Source organism: Centroberyx gerrardi, chromosome 11 (assembly GCF_048128805.1).
Source record: "Centroberyx gerrardi isolate f3 chromosome 11, fCenGer3.hap1.cur.20231027, whole genome shotgun sequence".
NCBI classification, from domain to species: domain Eukaryota; kingdom Metazoa; phylum Chordata; class Actinopteri; order Beryciformes; family Berycidae; genus Centroberyx; species Centroberyx gerrardi.
Genome location: NC_136007.1, coordinates 22,154,349 through 22,174,759, shown reverse-complemented (window position 1 = coordinate 22,174,759; position 20,411 = coordinate 22,154,349). Strand labels below are relative to the sequence as shown.

Below are 20,411 nucleotides of genomic sequence, written 5' to 3'. Positions count from 1 at the left end.
GGACCATCAAAATAAATTACTATTTGGTGTGGGCAACAATTTTGGGACATGCACAAAACCTTAATGATATGCATGCAAATGTAACTAAGAAGTTAAGGATTTTATAATTTTATAATAATATTCCTATAATATTCCTATAGGAATTTATAGTGTGTCTGTGGTACCCAATATTGAGTTTATAGTGCCCTTATTGTACTTCATGGTAGTTTTTTTTTTTATCTCCTATTGTGTCAATATAATATTCCTTCAGGGACTTACAATTTTGCTGTGATATTTGTATAGTATCCTTCTAAGATTTATTATCTAAGTATTGTAGGATTGATATGGACTTACTTCAACTTAAAATTTCACTGAAGTAGCCTTAAAAAACTGCTGATGGTCCCAGTGAAGTGTGTGAATATGAAAGATGGCCAGTAATGCAGGCTGTACCAGGAGAGGGCGATGGTTTAACCCCAGCATACCCAGAGCACCACTTCTTATTGTGGGCATCTGGAGAATGTGTGCATCATGTCTGCTATTTTACTTTTTATTTGAAGATGTCCTGCACTGTCAAAACGGTGTTAACTACATCAGAGACCGTCCCTAAGACATAAACTCTGATTGTAGTTTCATTTGGAATCCCTTTGGCGCTGTCCTTCAAACCCTTTCAGAGGAACTGTGCGATCCCAGCAGTAGAATAAAGAGCATTAGAGGACACTTGAGTGAAAAGTCACCGCAAATCAGGAAAGGAATCTGGCACATCCCTCGTATTCGCGATGTCTCCGGGGATAGGAACCTCGGAAAAACCAAAATAAAAACAAAGGATAACAATGAAACCTTATCCCCCAAGGTTTTGAGCTTCACTTTGTTTGCTTTATGGTCTATTCTGAGCCGTATGTGGTGCAACATGAGCCCTCTGTGGCCGTTGGAGTATCTATAGATCAGTGGGGTTGGCTATAGTCAGACTAAACTGTAAACAAGCTCCATCCAGAGGCCACGGCTGACCCACCACTGCACATCCAAACCATTTGATCCATCCTCTTTAAAAGGCCGACTGCAAACTCTTCAGCAGCTGCATGATGAATCCCCAGTAAATCCACCACAGCCGAAAGCTTTGAATCTCGCTAAGGAAACAAGGATGCAGGTGGCTGGAGTGGAGTTTATTGCAACACATACTTTCCAGCCGACCAAAACAACAAGGCAGACCCCCCCCTTCTCCCTCCCTCCTTCGCTTCTCCTGATCTCAAAGGCTATCTGCTGGGAGGGAGAAAGCACTCGGAAGCAACAGCCTTTTGTTCAAGGGCGCTTTTGCATGAGGGAGAGACCATGTTGTTTAGGGGACAACACAGTGTTGCCATTAAGGCTTTAATCAAAATTGTTTGGAGTCAGCCTTGAGTGACAGCCCTCTTCCCCCCTTGCCCGTTGGTTTGGTTCCCACTGAAGGAGCAACAGGAGGAGGAAGAAAGGACCGGGCAAGTGTGGGAATGTCTCTACATCGTCGCCACGGCGGGCAGCTCCTAAACATGGCTTTAAATTAGGGGAAAAGAAAACACAGCCTAAAAAAAGGCAGTCGCGTAACTATACTCCTGCCTGCTCATTTGTCACCACTTGAAAAACTCGGAAAAAATAGCGACAGTTTTAAATCACACTACTTTAAAGTCAGGCTATGCCAGCCAGTGTATGGTAGAATACTTAAACGCAAGGGGGATTTAGGTCAACTCCATTGCAGTAACACATACATCTAAACTGATGTGGGTGGAATCTATGGAGCTCTGGCTGCGTTCATATTAGAGGGAAGCAGAAATGGAGAGCACCAAGTGTCTGGTTCTGGCCAGCTGGCTGGCTGGGATAGGACCAGTGACAGCTGGGGCTTGAAAGCCTCACATCCAGAGCCAGGGCTCACTGCCACCGCTACATAGCAGCAGTGAGCTAAGCCCACCCCCTCCCGTCCGGGCCCTTGCTCTGAAAGATCACATCCATGGCCACTGTCCTGAACAACACACTAACCTCCTGCCAAGTATTCCCCTCTAAACCATCTTCCCTTTAAAGTCTGGGTCCAAGAGGGGATGGGGTGCTGGAGAAAAGACTTGCAGGAAGGTGTATCTGTCTGATGCTCCGTTTAAAGGAGAAGGGGTCGAAGAGAGGGTAATTTCTCATGAGGTTCAACTAGGGCTCCAGGTGGAGAAAAACATACAACATACTGTACATGCATGAACCATATCAAATGGTGTGTGTGTGTGTGTGTGTGTGTGTGTGTGTGTGTGCGTGTGATCCTACCTTGTCGAGCAGTGGCAGACAGCGGGGCACCCTGCGCTCCAGCTTAACAATGGTGATGAAGTCACTCTCTTGTCGCTCATCCTCACTTGTGTTGCACAGAGACAGAGGGTGATACTGGAAAAAAGATAGGAAGGGACAGACAGAGAGAGAGAGAGACAGGTTAGCATCTAATACTTTACATTATTAAGGAGAATGCAGTACATATTGTGCTGAATGAGGATTTGACGTATTGATGCAGGGAAAAAAAAATATTTAAAGAGATAAGAGAAGAGAGATGGTTCACGTGGAAACGGACGTGATGGAGTGTGTGTGGTCAAAATGACACATTTGAAGACAAAATGACTGGGCGCACTGGAGTCGTGCCTGAGGTCGTGCACCACCAGAAGTTTCAAACAGAGCTGTAATTTGAAATGATTCAAAGATTAAAACAAAATCAGCTGATCACACTGGTGGTTCCTAAGACCCCAGCTAGGACCAATACAGAAAGAAAACTGTAGTTGTAAACCAGTGAGACTTGAAAAGCAGATGGCACTGACATCTATCTGTTCAACTTCCCACTTAGTCATACACACTAAAACCACAGGATGTAACCATCAGTAATTTTGGATTTCGGGCAGAAATAAGTGACCTAATAGCCAAAGATATCCAAGACTGGACCAAGAGCAAGAGCAAGACAAAATATATGTTGAAGACAACACTTTCAAAAGACCAAGTCTAGACAGAGGACCTACAGCCGGTTTCCACACCATTAGAGAAACACAGTCACTGATGGAAGCCTTTATGTGTTGAACTAAGGCGTTTCCTTTGTTTCAACCTTACCCAGTTGATATCGAGAGGTCAGGCAAGTCAGGCACCCTACAAAATCAATTACATGGATGGTGATGTTCACTCCCATTCAAAGCCTTGAGGACTGAGCGAATGAGAGATAGTCTTTGGTTGGAACATTTGATCCCCTCTGAAAGGGAGGAAATAGCTGCTGAAAGGCTGTATTTAAGAGCTCAAGGAACAGCAGTGGTGTTTGCAAGTCACAGACATGCTGTCACGGGTTGGAGGAGCTGCACGACAGTCCAGGAGGGAGAAGACCACTCCTTGAGCACCACCACACATCACTAACTTAGTCACGTGACATTAACCGGGGCAGCGGAGCACCCATCGCTGATAGAGAGCTCATAGACCTCCTGCATCACCCTGCAGCACCCAATCGCTCCTCTCACCCACACAACCCAGTGGGGTGGTCCCACCCTGTCCCGTCCCGGTCTGGTTCGGCCCAGCCCAGCCCCGGTGGGCCTCTTCATGTGGCTGTGGGCTGAGGTCATGGGACTCCCCCTCATCTCACCCAACGGAAATCCCTAAATTAAAAAGACCCAAGGGTGACATCAACAGCTGGCACCCCGGTCCAGGGGGATTGACGTAATGCGTTGCAAAGGGCTGGTGCATGTCTGTCAGGGAGAGGGAGAGGGAGAGGGAGAGAGAGAGAGAGAGAGAGAGAGAGAGAGAGAGAGAGAGAGAGAACAGAGAAGAGGAGAGAAAGAGAAAAGAATGACGGAGTAGGGGGCAAGGAGAGAGAGAGGGAGAAAGAAAGAGAGAGGGAGAGAGAGGGAAAAACATCCCCTGCAGACCACCTCATACATGGGTGGGGTTCCAAAATAAAGAGGAAGGCGCTGCATTCACATACCACAAATGATTAATATGATACTATGGACTATGGAGTGTTGGCAGTGCAAACAAAACAACAACATGAATGATTAAAGATTACAGAACTACTACTACTACTATTAAGAACTACCGCCAGCCCAAATGCCTATTACACATACATATATCATTATTATATCTTTCTTTAGAGAGGCAGGGTATTGTTGGAGAGGACGGGGTGAACTGTACTCGCAAACACACACGCACACACACACACACACACACACACACACACACACACACTAAAACAGCTGGAAACACATCCATACATTCTGAAGCCGCAGTGAGGGGAAAAGAGAGAACTCCTAATCCAAAGAAAAACGAGTATTTAATATACTTGATATTCTCATCATGGGGGGTATGTAATGCTTTCAGACCCTCGCAACAGGAAGGCAGCGACTCTTCAGGCAGGAAGGCAGGCAGCAAGAGAGCATGAACCCTTAGCCTGGCCTGGCCTGCATGCTACACTGCCAGCTGCTTTACCAGTCCGCATTTACTAGGCCCAAATTAGAGGCCTATAGTAGAACTTGGCCCTTAACAAAGAAAAAGAAAGAAAATAAAAAACCCTTAATGACTCCTACTTCACTGATGCCATGACCTCTGCTCCTTTTTGGCTATAGGATTTGGAGGAAATGTTCAAAAAAATAACTATATTCAGTCTTTAGAATCTGCTTTTATTGTGCCTGTTTGCACCTTTTATCTCAACTGATCATGCTGTAAGTGGATCTCGCTATGTTAAACATGTTCATGAATAGGTTGTTCAATCATAACTAATAAAGCAGATAATAATGCCAGAGCGGAGCCAAACGACTGGGTTGTGAGAGGAGCTGCTGGTTTCAGTTTGCTGTGATTCTCTGAGAGCGAGGCACTGAAGGCAACCATCTTGTTGGTCACAGTGTCTATGTTTTGCATCGTTGACAAGGCTAAGCATTATCTTCTATTTTAGATATGCCCACAGCACTTACAATCAAATGGCTGTGAACACTCTCCATATGCCACCATTGGTGCCATCTACCACTTAGAAACACGCTGCCGCTGAACTATAAATGGCAACCAGGACAGACTGAAACGTCTTCATTTGGTTTTTGTAAGGCCCTGAGAAAAAGGGGCCTGGGAAACCAAATCACTGAGTCTCCATTTCACAGGGACTAGAAACCACAGGGCACGCAAACAGTTCCCCTCAGACTGTTAACAATGCTCACTCCTCCATTCCTCCTCCTCCTCCTCATCTGTCTAGATCTGTTGCAACACTGACGGGGACATGTCCCTCCGCTCCTTTGTAGCCGCGATTAAAGGCATTCCTCTCCGGCTCAATCAAAGTCTACCCCAAAAATATTCCAAGGCAAGAATCTAACAGCCTCAAAAACAAATACATGGACAGAAAAAGGGGAAAATAAATAGTAGCTGCGGTGAGAAGTCAATAATATTTTTTTTTCCCTCGCTTAGCCCTGCGGATCTTCTTTTTTCATCTGCCAATAATCAGCAAGAGAGCTTTCTAGTTCATCTGCTGCCAGCAGGGAACCGGGCCCAGGCAGTTATGTCAGTGTGTGTTAGAGGGGGGAAAGCAAAAAGAGCTTGCACCTCTCATCAACCTCTACCCCTCAATTACCAGCTGCTCCGCTCTCGGGGCTTCTGGAGACCCACGGACTCGCTGGAGCGAAATACTACGCAACATGATCAAAATCAAGCCGATTGGTTTAGTGGGAGATGAAAGAAATATATCTGCAGAGTATGTGATTATTCCATCATATACTGTAAATCAAGATTGGGGGTGAGGAAGGGAAGAGGCTTTTTCAATGGAGCGCTGCCCCAAGGCCTGCAGAGCCTGCCAGGTTAGTGCATATCAAGGAAGAATTCAATGAACCCTGCCCCATGCAAGCTTGCACACACACACGCGCACACACACACACACACACACACACACACACAGATAAATACACATAAATACACATACTATCTGTTGCCTGGGTTCTGACCCACTTCTTTAGTGAGTGACTCAGCCTCCCAGATCTGCGCTCTTCAATCTCATGGAGTCTCTTTGTCTCTCTCTCTCTCTCTCTCTCTCTCACTTTCTCTCACACTCAGCCTGGTCCAAACAGGCCCGGCTGCAGGGTGAGACTCCGCCATTAAACACACACCTGGTCTACGCACACACACACACACACAAACACATTCACTGGGTCAGAATCTTCCGTGCAGGCTGGGAGAGCGAGAAAGTCAGACAGCATTTGGGAGCAGCGTGCGTCTATCTGTTGTTTTTCCTCTGCGCTGGCCGATGGGAGTCTGAGGCGAGAGGACGAGTTCAGACACCAACACTTGCTTCGAACTGCCTGAACTTCCTGTCCCTGGCAACAATGGTACCTGGGAAACACATCAGCGAGCGATATGTCTGCCGGTTTCAAACGGCTACCTATCATTAGTGTGGGAGAGTTTGTGTAACAGCGTGGGTTAATGAGTGAGAGTGCAGCTATGTATTGTTGCTAGAGGCAGCTGAGCATGTGCTTGCATGTGAACGTACATGAGTGTGTGTCTACTATTAATCTGTTGGTTCAAACAGCGGCAGCAGGCAGAGGTCCTGCAGGGGAGGTAAGGAGCTCAACACAGCGTCGGGTGCAGGAGTGTGTGTCTCAACTTCGGGGGTTACTTCAGGCGGGCCAAGGCACTGATCCTCGTCTCAAATGTCATATCCTTCCTTGGACCAATAATCAAGCGGCGCTGGCTTCTACACACAACGCTGCGGTCCAACTCCCAGTGCCATAGATGACATAGATAAACACTGTCATACCACACTCCTCAATCAAACAGGCTTGTATCTCATGACCCACACTAAGTGGGTCTTCATGAAAGGCCAATATGACAGCGACGCTGGTTTGCCGCCCGCTGCCAGGGGGAGCAGAGTGAGAGCAAGAGGGTCTCTCTCTATCGAGGCATCTGGAAAAGTGGGCTCTTCTGTGGCCCGCGCCTCTCCTCTCTTTGCAAATGCAAACGAACAGGAGGCCTTGCTGCTTTGGTCCTGTCAAAACAAAAGGCGTGTCATCTTTCCTCCCCGCTTTATTGACAGTGTCAGCCCCATATCCAGTAACGGTTACCGCAGAGAATGACTCGGGGAAACGTGATCCCATAATGAGGCCCAAATAATTACCACCAGCCCCAAATTTGCCCGGGCGCTTTCTTTAAGTAGGAGTGCTTCCCTCCATCTCCAGGCCAGTCAGACTGTCTCTCTGCTCTATAAAAGGGATTAGAAACTGAAGAAAGAAGCTCGAGTGGGAAGAGAAGGAGTTGGGCTTAAAGAAAGGAGGCTGAGCTTGAATGTTGTCTCTAAATGATGTTACCCCTACCGACTACTTAAACTGGTGGGATGTCAGATGAGGGAATGAATGCTTTATTTTATTTTTATTTTTGGTCTTTAGGATACGGTTTGCTTGGCACTTGCCGCTTGGCGCAGCACAACTCTTGAGTAACTCGGGGTAGCATGAGAAAAATAGGCAGTTTTCAAGAACCGGGAAGAAAAGCCATTCTCTTCTTCTTGCTAGATGTAGAATATGCCTAGGAAATTATAACATCCAATGTAGTTGAAATATACTTGATATAAAAATATAACATTGAGTGGTCATAGATCACTAATGTCCGCTGCTAATTAAAACACACCTGGTATGCCCACTTGATTACACACATGCTTCCAGGAGGGAGTTTTTCCACCGTACTCCCTATACAGCTTCAGACTTCTGTTGTATACAATTGTGTTCAGGAAATTCTGATACTGCTAAAATCAATTTTTCTTCTATTTTCTTTCCCTTCCTGACCGGCTACATCTCTTGTTTCTATGAGACAAGGGTTTCATCACGCAAACTAGGCTGACCTAGGTTGAACTTTGAGCACCAGGGTGCCGGGCTGGATGCAGCACCACACCCGCGCTTTGATCGTCGCAGCGGATATTCCTTCATGTGTGGCGCGAGCCATTGAAAATAATACAGTTTTACAGCGCAGCAGTGGAGTTATTGTGCCATATGTGAAAGCGGCTTTACACATCTAAATCTGCTTATGATGCTATAGTTGTAGTATGTGCATGCAGCAGTGTGCTGATTCTCTGTGACAGTTGCACCTTAGTCAGCTATCCCCTGACAGCCTGTGGCTCTGTGTGGGTGGGTCTTCAACAGAGACACATTGTAGAGATAGTCCAACAGGATATACAGGAGGTTTTAGATCAAAAGACTGCATGGACAGTCAGAGGGACACACCCTGCCTACAGCACTACTGACCTGCCTTCTAAGTCCAAAGCCCAATGTGTGACAACACACCCACATGCACACACACCCACACACGTGCACAGGAGAAAAACATCAAATGATGGGCAGCGGCGGGTTAGACAGTTACCCTTATTGCTACGTTTACTCAACAAAATTACAAAGCACTATTGTTGAAAGTCTGATGTTTCACAGAAAGTGACATTTGAGACAAGTGAAAGAGAATCTATGCACATTGCAACGGACCAAATATTACAAACTTCCTCCTGCTAGTGACCAGTTGAGTGGGACTGTACGTATTAAAGGCCATAAGAATGGATAGTGTTGTGAGAGGTATAAAGTGAGAAGCTGCAGCATGGTATAGTGAGCAAGGAGACCACTCTTCAACTGGAAAATCCAAATTCAAACCCCCATGTTGGCAAGCACCCGCCCGCTGAAGTGTCCGTGAGCAACACACTGGGTCCCTACCAGCTCCATGGGTGCTGTTCTGTAGCTGATCTGACCTCTGACCTCTGGGTGGGATTCCCAAACAATAAAATGATACATTGTTACATTATCATTATCAACACAGTGGGATGACCACTCTCCACTTTCTCTCATGTCCGGTGGCAAGGCACTCGAAGCCACTCAAAAGCCAAAGTGGGTCAATCACATGAAGATCGCCATGGAAACAGCATGCAGATGGGGGCCTGTGCCCTTTCCACACTTCATCCACAGGTTCTAAACCCTTGGTTACACATACGCACGCGCTCGCATGTATACACACACCTCCGCATACACACCACCAACAACCAGAGCCACTCCATCAGCCTCGGGCCCGCGCTAGGCTATACATTTCAAAGCTCTGAGTTAAACATAAACACAGCGCTTCCCTGTCATAACAAGTCACTGGCGTGGTAACCCAGGAGTTTGTTAGTGTTGCAGCGATCCTTCTTCCCAGTAGACACAGGGGCCACATCCACACGTCCTCCAGGCTTCCTCCGGCCGGTCCCCGGCCTGCGGGGCCTGCTCTCAGACTCTCTCAGGTTCCACAACATCAGTCACGGAGAAAACCCACACTTTTCAATGTGTCAGTCACTCGTAGTTAGGAACTTCAGGTCAGCTACGTGGAAAGAGATTAGCTGGGACAGCGAGGAAGGGGTTTTCGCAGAAGGAAACTACAAATTGTATGAGAAAGAGAAAGAGACAGACAGAATGAGAGTGAGAGGGGAAGCGACCACATGGAAAAGGCTCCAGTATAAGAAGCAGAAGGATGGTCTGTCCGCAAACAGCTTTGCCTTTGGATTTGGAGTCAATCATTTATTGACTATAATGTAATATACCATTTTAGAGCTATGAATACAAAGATCAATAGGCTATGAAAAACCCAACAAACTTCTTCCCACAAACTGTCCATGGGTCACATATGGCTTTTGCATGACAAACTGATCTCAAATCAATTAGCAAATACAGAATAGCTGTAGGTGTCTTTGGGGAAAATTTAGCAACTGGTGCAGGACCTGCACTCTTGCTGAGGTTGTTATGGACAAAGATAAGGGTCTGGAAATATGAGCTGACCCTAGATCAGTTCCAACCAACGTCCAAAATAAAACTGCTGTATAAAATTGAAGAAGACACGCTCTCCGCAGACAGTATGGGAGATGACACCAGAGCAGGGTTTCAATGTGCTTCCCTTTAACGAGAGACAGGTGCCTTTTTTACACACTTCCACATAAAATAAAAAATGGTGGGCTGTCGGGAGTGTTTTTAATACCCCCTTTCATTTGGAGATGCGCTACTTTGCTCCCCCCCCCCAAACCCACCCACCACCCTTTCCCTTTTGTAGCAATATGCTGTTTAAGAGGGGGCAAAGTTTAATATGGTATATGAGAGGGAGCCATTTTTCTCTCTCCCCCTCCTCCTCTCGCTGTTCCAGATTTCCAACTGTTCTTCCCGTCAAGCTCATAAAGCTTAAAACCCTACAGCCAGCTCATAGGCTGAAAGTGAGCACCACTGTACGGCGAGCATATGCAGCCCGTGGAATTTTTCTTCCTTCACAAAGCGCTGTGTGAGGAAAGGGAGAGCCTGAAACTCCTGATGCGGAAGACTACATATAGAAACACACGGCAAACACCAAACTCTGGGAAGTAAAGGTGCTAAACCGTCATTTAAATACAACAGTAAATTAGCTGTGGACTGAATGAAGACAGATCGTCTTTCTTTTCTGAGCAACATTTTCTGTCTCTCAGGTCAGGAAAGTCATTAGTTAGGCAGGGATTCAAACATAATTCAGTATTCTGCAAATCTCACAGATAGATCGGGTTTCTGCTGTACTCACAGCATACGACCAGGGAGGTATTTCATATCCAGCTATGTCAGCTGCACAATGCGAGTAATCAGTATAGTAACAATATCTTCAGGTCTGACCTGCTACAGGGCAGGTAAATTCACCTCTAGGAGACTTGGAGAGAACACTAACTAGACATATGAGCTTGACTGCAGTGCCTTTTGCTAAATGTGATCACAGCCTTGAGGCAACATGCATTGCTTAATATGAATATTCATTTGAAATGAATTAATAAAGTGCATGAAAGGAGACACTCTTTGAAGTAAGCAACTAACTTACATCTTTTCCCATTCGTCATCATATTTTAATATATTTCATTATCGTAAATTGTTGGTGACGAAGCATTATTGACTATTTTTCACAAATTTTTGCCAACAGTGCCTAACAAAAGAAAAGTGGAACATCAGTGATATTGAAAAATGCAAAGAGCAGCTTTTCTCATAGGATTTATAAGTGAGCACATGTATATAAATGTTGTTATATAAAGACGGCACTGATTTTAATCGAAGATCTAGCATTTGATTTACAGTATGGATCATATTGTTGTCCGTCTCTCCTGCCAGCTGAATGGTTCACCTGTTGGCTGCTAAACACGACTCAGATCTGGATTAACTGGGCTGGGAAGAAATACAAAGCTCAGTTATCTGGTTTATTGAATCTGTGGGTTTGGGTTAACAACATAAAACCATTTTTCTGAAATACCCTTCCAGGCCTCTCCAGCCTCAGCTCAGAACAAATGACAGTTAAAAATGACTTAACCTACTGGCTTCCTCTTTCTTTAGGGGTGATTCTTTTAACATCTGCCACAAAGTATGTACACTGTATGTGCACTACAAAAAATTTCCATCCTAACAAGTCATTTAGTGTCATGTTCAGTCTTAAAATCTAAAAAAAAAAGTGAATTTTCCAGAGCGTTTCCAAGTGTCAACAAGGCAGCGAAAGGCAGATTACTCCACTAGTATATAAAAAAAATAAGACTTAAAGATCCCTTTTTAAGCCTGATATTTTTTGCAGTGCAGCTCTCATTAGATAGCATTCTGTCATGGAAGATCTCTAACTCTCTAACTTAACGGCGGTGAGACATGTTTAAGGGAATTTAATTAAGGGGAGGAACTTGTGGGGAAAAAACACATCAAACTGGGTTGAAACCATATTTCTCCACAGATTAGATGTCATTCTGTCTGACTCAGGCTCTGCCACCATCCCTCCACTCCACTCCACCCCACAGGGAATCCCATAATCACCTGTGGCCGATGTAGGAGAAATGCAGTCATAAAGGCAGAGGGCAAGTAAACACAACAACTAAATTAAGGGCTTTTCCATGTTATTTTTATTCTTCACAAATGTTTATGTGACCATATGGCCCGGGCGCGCACACAGACACACACACACACAGACACACACACACAGACACACACACACACACACGCACGTACACACCGCATCCTTAGCAACACAGCAGTAAATACTCACAAACACACCAGCAGGGAGCCTCTCTGATGTGGCCGCCGCCTGCTTGCAACACACCTTGTAATTGGCAGCATAATTGTTTTCTTTTTTCACCGCCATATTTCACTTTTGCTTTAAGGCAGGCGTTGAAGCGGCCTGATTTATGCTCGGAGAATGTGCTGAGAGCTTTTCAAGACATACCAGCGCAGATGTTTCTATCCAACGTCGCTGAGACGCAGAGTCGACATTTGTGCGTCTGCACCTGAATCTATCGGGGGGGGGGGGGGAAGAGAAGTAGGGGAGACGCTGCGGGGAGGAGAAGGGAAGAATAGGGGAGGGAGGGGAGGCTAGCGGGGCTTGAACCTCCTGTCCTCCTGTGGTGCCGCGATGCATGTGATCCCTTCCCTTCCCTCCTCCCTCCTCCTCTCCTAAAGGTGCCCTGCTGAGGGTGCTGCATGTTCTGCGCGCTCCTCTTCCCCCCTGCGCTGTTCCGGTCCCGGCTGGGTCCTGTCTCCTTTTAACGGCCAAGTGGAGCGTACAGTGTGTGTGTAAAGAAGTGTGTGTATGTACAGTATGGATGTATGTATGTATGCATGGGGTAGGGGTGGGGGCTGGTGGGGTAGTGGGGGGGAACGGCGCTGAGGCTTCGGCACACCGCCAGGAGCATGGAGCTCCTCTTGGAATGCCATGGAAAAATGAGACAGAGGAATGCAGACTCCACTGAGCAGTGTAAACAGGCCGGGCCGGGAGAATGCTGCCACGCCGCTTTGAAGTCGCTACACACACACACACACAACACACTCACACACATACACGCGCTTTATTGCTGTGCGATTAACCAAGATAGCAGGATAAAAAAAAAGCAAAATGTATATTCTCCTTTAAACAAGCCCACCCTCGCAAAACACGAGCGTGCGCTGATACGTCCGCTGCATTTTCACCCCCAGACCAGAACACACACTCTATTTATTACTCCAACACAGATGCATTCGCCCGCTTCAACACATGCGAACACACATGCACCCACGCACATGCCTGCACACATACACCCCACAGTCACACACACTCACACTCACACACACGCACATATACAGAAGCTCACACCTGCTCTCCCCTCTGCACGCACGATACATCAAGGCTTCCGGCCCGCTGACGACAGCGGATTTTATGAGGCGAGTCTATCTATCTCTCCTCCCTCCCTCCTTTGCTGCTGCTTCCCCCCCCCCCCCCCCCCCCCCCGCTCCACTCCTAGTCTTGTTTCAATATGGCCTTTCAACATCTTTGTTGAGCGCGCGGCAGTGATATCAGGCTAAGAATGTCTCCAGTGTAGACAGTAGACACGCAGGCACCGGAGCCTCTGCCCTCTGTCTGAGCCGGCCGGCTGAGGAATCCACTGAAGTGGGCAGGTAAACACTGCTGCCCTCTGGAACACCACTCTCTCTTACCACCACGACCTGTGTGTGTGTGTGTGTGTGTGAGAGAGAGACTGTGTGAGCGAACGTCAGGCCGAGTCTTATATCACAACCACTCTCCGGGCCACTTTGGCTTAATTGAAGGCAGGATTAGAGGATCCTCCAACAGCCCGGCCTATTAAGCGGATGAAAAACAGTGCTTATCTTCAATGATGGAAGTCTTAAATAGTGGCGACAGAGGGCCGCATGGTAACATCCGCCTGCTCCGACACTCGCACCGCTGACACGAAAGGCTCGCCGTATCCCCATATACACACATAAAAGTCTCTACAACGTATATACACATAAATCACTCCTCCCACATACTAACAGTACTGCACACTGTACACACACAGACACTAACACGGAGTAAAGTGGAGCCGGGGCTGCTGCTGTCTGCGATTGGAGGGCTTCCATTTTCACAGAGCCGTGCCATCTCAGTAGGAAGAGCCCGAGCGTCTTTGAGCGTCAGCACGCCGCCCCGAGCCCGACGACTGAACCCCGCAGCGTTCACCTAGCCCGATCTAGGCGCCAGTGGAAAAATCCTATTTAAGTGGATAGGGGAGCGCAGGCGGCATCCAAAATATCCTCCGAAAGGCACCAAGAGAACAAAATGGCTTTTGCGCAAATGACATTTATTTAAACATCATTCCTCATTAAAATATATTTGGCACATAATTACAGAAGGGAAAGCTCATGTTGAGCGTATTGAGCCAGACTCGATCTGCCTCAGACAACAAAACACAAGGCGCCGTTCTACCGCAGCGGCGACATTATGGTACTTCCTACTCTAAAAGCCTTTCAGCAGTCTTCCGCTCCCCTTCTGCATTCTGCGGGATGAAAGGTAGGGGAGCCCGGAACAGAGCGCGGCCTGTCATCACTGCTGCGCTGTCATATCATGGCGAAGGTTTTTAATTGGCACTTGTGCTGCCTGGCAGGGCAGGTCTTCCAGGGTATTCTGGTACCCACTAGATAAATCTCTTCAGCAGGGACAGTCTGTCTGTGATTTACGTGGCTGGCCGATACCACAAGTAGGCACCGCTCCACCAAGGCTCCCACAGTGAGAGAGACCTTGGTCAGGAGGCGAAGGTACAGAAACCCCCGGCAGCAGTCTGGCCATTTCAGGCACGCCTTCACCTCCCCTCCTCCTAACCTGCGAGCTCTGGGCCTGGGGACAAAACATTGCTGTTTTTCAGCAGATTCTTGGCAGGGACAGAGAGGAAGGCCTCTCAATCACACACAGACTCGGGCCGCGGCCGTGTTTTGTGTGTGTTTCGCGTGCGTTTCTTTTTTACTATCGTTGGCTGTGTTTCACCGTAAACAGAGGTTCTGAATCCTCGATGTAGTGTCCTCGGAAGAAAAGAGAGATGGTATGTCGCTGACAGAGAGTGGGCCTTTCTTACTTTGCTGCTGTCTTCTAGCCTCTGGCAAATGACTAAACCAGTCTGGGGAGAGATCCAGGGAGCTCCTTAAGTCATTTCCTGCTGGAATATTTATTTCAATCTGTGCTCTTCATGGGGTCACTCTCTTCACTCCTGAGTCCTTTCTTCTGGGTCCCACCAAAACATTCCCCTTTCTGTCCTTGCCTCGTCTTTAGGGCTAGATTTATCGCTGGCACTCCCTTGTTTTCTAATATTGCGGCTAACCCACTGGCTCTGGACGGTAGCCTAAGCCATCACTCACAGACACAGAGAGAGTTGGCAATCCTCAATGGCACGTCCCTTGTCTACTATTCTGCTGGCGGGGCCAGCCAGCCTTGAGCACGTAAACAGCAGTAGACTGCCACTAGGGGGGCTGGGTTCACACAGAGACATTACTCACAATGCAGTCACATCCTGCAGATGGCAGACACGGGTCTATGAGGTGGAGTAAAGCTGCATAGCAAGGCATCAATTGATACATATTTAATATCAAATAAATATCATAATTGGCATTATTATGGTCACTCTACTTCACTAAATTCCAGCAAGGCAAAATGATTAGCTGAGAGACCTGGGATTTTCCACCTGGGATGTTATCAATCTAAATGTTATCCAATATAACATAACAAAGCACTGTGTTCATAGACCATTTGCATTGTTTGTTTAAATTAGTTATTTATATAATTTTGTAAAAATGGCAACTGGTATGAAACAAGACATCTATTCTAACAGAAACCGAATGTTTATCACAGATGTGGCAATTCTACTTTTGAAGTAGTTCTCAAAAACCAAGCTTGTCAGCTTTAACCAACTCTTTAAGCAGTTATGAATAATGGTGGCTAACATCACAGCTGTGACCTACGGCCTGTGGATCATGATTGTGACCAGATCATAGCTGTGATGTTAGCCACATGACATATTTGCTCTCACATTCATCCTTAAACAATGGCCAAAATCCCGGTTAAAATACACATTTCAATCATTATTATGTCCAATATATCTTTCAGTCTAGAGTTCATGAATGAGATTCCTGTGGAATACGATGGAATTCAAACCTCGGCTGTAGCATATTGCAGCTAGCGCCTCGGGGCAGGTCCAGGGGTCTACGACACAAACAGGACCCTACTGGCGGAGACAAGGCCCATTCACCGAGACAGCTCAACTCATCTTCACAATGAAGACCCGGCTGGCCCTGCAACCTGATCCGCTCTCCTTCCAGAGTCACTCAGCAGGCTCACATTAGACCCTTACACTTCCTCTGCCGGGGCTCCTTCCTCTGGCCCGCAGGGCGTGGGGACTACGGGCCTCTGTGAGTCTCTGTGGCTCTGTGTGTGTGTGTGTGTATGTATGTGAGCTGAGGTGTGTGTATGTGTACAATGCCTATGCTATAGAGCTCGTGAAGGTGTGTGAGAGGGTAAGGGAGTGGACACAAAAGAGGGTGACCTCATATGACATGAAAGGAGACTCGAGACTCCTGTCGAGACAACTGCAGAGTCCACAATGCTGACAGTCCTGCAGTTGTCTATTAACTGTCATCCGAGTCAAGTTCCTCTACTGAACGGCCTACGGCACTTAAGCCCCGTGTCAGGCTGTTCATACATACTGTCCAATTTATCATAAAAGTCATAAAAGTTTAGTACTAATTGAAGACCACCGGAAAGTAATGTTCTCCGAGTACAAACAAGCAGTGTGGGGAGGCGACAACATCAATGTGGCAGTAACTTTTCATCACCTCTTCCTGTAGCTGTGGGTGGGTTAGGGGGTTGGTTTGTGCCATTTATTGCTTTGTGAGGGGAGGGACTCAGTATAAAGTGGAACCAGAAATTCCTGATCCATTTTTATGTTGGAGCCTTTGTAGACAAGCCAACACATCTCCTCGGTCTAGTGCACACACACCTGCACCCGGCGGAAAGAAGGAGAAGAGAAAAAAAGCCAGTGGAACTTTACTGTAGACCGCAGTAAATAACCGCATAAAATTAAACTCCTGGCAGGGAAATGATAACGATTGAGGGAAAGCACAGCATTAAGTCCATTCAAGCTGCGCCACGTGGGTGGGCCACAAATCAGAACCAGCTTCACAGGCCCGTCCCTTGGAGGAGCCGGCGCTGTGTGGCAAAGGCCAGCTGCCACTCAGCCACGCTGCAGCAAGCCCCGGCTCTCTGCTGGTAAACCACATCACAGCCCAACCGACTGCGACCCTGACCTTTGAGACCAGTCATCACCTCCCAATTGTCACATCCCTCCCATTCCCATCCACGCCTGTTTATCATTGCAGCATAATGGTAAAATAACAGAGCGGTGGATAGGGGGGCAGTGCATCAACATTAAATGCTTTAGTTAAACAGGTCAAAACAACCTCTTCTGGGCACCGTGCTAATGTTTAACATCTGGCTGTGTGTTGAAAGGTAACAATAAAGGAAAGGAAAACACCCACTTTTTTTCAGCTCAATTTGATCATGGCAACTCTCTTTACAGTATCCACAGGCCATTTTTCCATTCTGTGGCTTTGTTGTTATAATGTAGGGCAAGGCCCCTTTAATTCACATAGTTTAAAATGTCACTTCCAGTTTAGGTCAGAAGTTGTAAAAACAGGAGCGAGTACTGGCTTACTGAATGATTTTCGGCTGGTGCCCAAAAAGTATCAAATACAAATTTCAGCCACCATATCCAACAAAAAAAATATTCCTACTGTGTGCAACTTGTCCTGGATTTTCTGTAACTTATGAAAGTTATTGTCTGAAAGTAATAAGAAAAACATTATGTCGTAAATTGGACAAATACTTATCATTTCACAGATTCCCCACTGATCTAAGATATGGGAGGGATATAGTTTGTGCTAGCTACCAGAATCAAGCCTAGGTAGCTAGCTGGTAGCAAACTGGCTAGTAAACCTTCCTGCTAAATTCAAGCAGTTGTTGTAGTTGTTCCCAAGATTGCTAGCTAATTTGATAACTGTTAAGTGTATCTGAAGTCACTTAAGTGTTGAAACAACACTTTTCCACCCCAGGTATCCAAAATGGCTGCGGTGGGAACAAGGTCAATGGGATCCAAGTTGTGGAAGGTGATGCAATTTTGAATGTGTATGTTATCATCTTTATTTTTACTGCCAGTATGGTTCTTAAAACTGCACTACTATGTACTATGGATGGTAGAATCAACAGACAAGATTGATAACTTATTGGTGACTAAGTCAACATTATGAAAAGCACTCAAACAATTCCTCCAATGTGACAAACAGCCTCATGACCATTCATTGTGCGCGATTTCAACTTGTAGCAACAAAAACACACGCAGTGTTTACTGTTGCCGTTTCCTGCTCTACCTTTTATTTTGCTTAATTTATTTAATCTGCCTGCATGGAGGTGTGACTCATGGGTCTCAATGAGCTGAGTAATTGCTAAGGACTTAATTCCGTCTAATACTCATAAAACATGAAGAAAGCTATGGGTGTGTCCCCCTATACATTTCAGCATCCAGACTAGCCCCATAGCCTAAAACGAACAGCTAACCGAATGCCAGCAGACATAGGTGATTTGAGAGGATGTTTAGTCATCCAGCCTGCCATCCAAGTGATACTGAGCGAGCCTGGTGTGAGTCATCCTGATAGCACAGAGCTCTACTGTTCAGCTGGATGCAAGCTTAGACACCCGCAGCACCAACTTAAGTGGAATCACTACTACTGTGGCGCTCTGTGATTCTTGGCACACAAACAGGCTTTAAAACACATCATTCATAAGGTTAAGAAAACAGTGTAATATCATCAGCCCTACTGTCCTACTCCTAATGCCCTAATACACTCATAAACAGTACCAAAAGCATAATCTGTGCAGAGTTATTGTTTTTTTGTTGATTGAGCTAAACTTCTGGAACCTGGGGTTGTGCTATGACAAAAAAGTCTGATTTTTCTTTCCTCCTTTTCCTGTCTAAACTCACAGTACAGTTTGGAAAATGAACACAGACACTAAAGGAGAGTGGGCTGAAAAGAAATCATCAAGACTTCCTTGACAAAGACCAGAACTCTAAAAAGAGGCTCTCTTGTTGCGTTACTCAGCGCTGCGTAGCCCCAGGGCGCCTTTCATGTGACGGCTGTTTTAATGGGAGTTTTTAATTCCTCAAAGTGGGCTGCTCAGAGTGACTCGGCGCTGATTTACTCTGCTGAGGGGAGGTCTCAGGTCTCCACCAAGCCTCGCCTGCTCTCTGCTTTCAGGGTAATTAAATGGAAGACGGTATTGTCAGTGGTGGCGATGGATCTTGCGATTTTCTTTGCGTTTAATGCAGAAGGCTAGCCCAACCTCTAGACCTCCCACACAGGGCCTGATTTATCATTTTGCCAAAAAGTCTACCACTTGCAGCTTGACTGGTAGAACTAAATGGCCAATAAATACACTGAATATATCCAATCTGATCATCAGGGGAACTAAACTAACTACAACAAAGCAGCTTTCCACACTCTTGGTAACCCAGAGTCAGCATATAAACTTAAACTATATATAATCGTCGAGTGATTATGAATCCCTTTATTGACATTGCTCTGACTGCTGTATATCTCTGCTATGTACTACCAGTGTCTGCAGATCAATGGTGCTGTTGACAAGAGCCTGGGTAGAATCAATGGGATCAAAATCACAGTGGGAATAAATGGCAGGCAATAATGAGTGTGACAAGAAAAATGAGAGAAACTCACTCACTGTTAGAGAAAAAAATGGAGAACCGAAGATGGATGATCTTTGAGTTATTGCCAGCCCCTAGGTGATGCACTGTACTGCAATACACACTATGTGGAAGCCTTAAACGTACTATATGTGGCTCTGTGTGTAGGCTACAATGGAGTAAGGTCAATCCACTGTCATTTTGTCAAGGTTTAGATATAAGACACAACGCAAGCTAACATTTGTGTCTGCATGGAACCGCAACAGCTGCTGAGACCTAGACCTCTACTGGCGGTTTACTTTAGACATTCCTCTGAGAACACAGAGACACAAATGAACACACACACACGTCACACGCGCTCACTTACAGGCACAAGAGCAGGAGAAGGTCCGTATTATTTTGTTGCGCATTTAAGCGATGTTCAGTGAGTGCATGTTTGTCTCATTATGTGGACCCCAGAGGCCAGACGGCTCGGGTAAAGGAGACGTGACTGTCGCCTCGGGAGAGATGGATGGGCTGGGAGATCAGTGGAGGGGTGTGAAGGGAAGGCGGGAAGGGAAGGGAGGGAGGGAGGGAGGGAGGGAGGGGTGTGTCTCAACACGCAGCCCCTCTGGGTAAGACGGGCAATGACATCCAAAGCACTTCCTCCCCCATATTCCCTCCAGAAGAACATGTTGTTGAGGTAGAGGCAGGCGGAGAGCCTCGCGCAGACGTTCACATACAGGAGAGCCGTCCCGGTGGCAAAGGGCCCAGAGGGAAACGTTTCTCTGGCCCCTCGCCGACCTGATCGGGGAGTTGTTGACGCGTCGGTTTATCAGACATGTTCGAGTTTTACCACAGGTGTAAACGACAAGTCATTTCCTTTACAGCAGCGACCTTGACTTGGGTGTGACGAACCTGTTATGTAGAGGGTGTTTTGAAA

At 46.5% G+C, this 20,411-nt stretch overlaps 1 protein-coding gene across 1 annotated transcript in view; it reads right to left on the bottom strand.

The window, feature by feature from the left end:
* rnf43 (ring finger protein 43) overlaps window positions 1-20,411 on the bottom strand; it is a 75,103-nt gene that overhangs the window by 27,577 nt on the left and 27,115 nt on the right. Inside the window, exon 2 of the mRNA XM_071901758.2 lies at window positions 2,257-2,370. Coding sequence (XP_071757859.1) covers window positions 2,257-2,370 — 114 coding nt within the window. The remainder of the gene's footprint in view (window positions 1-2,256; window positions 2,371-20,411) is intronic.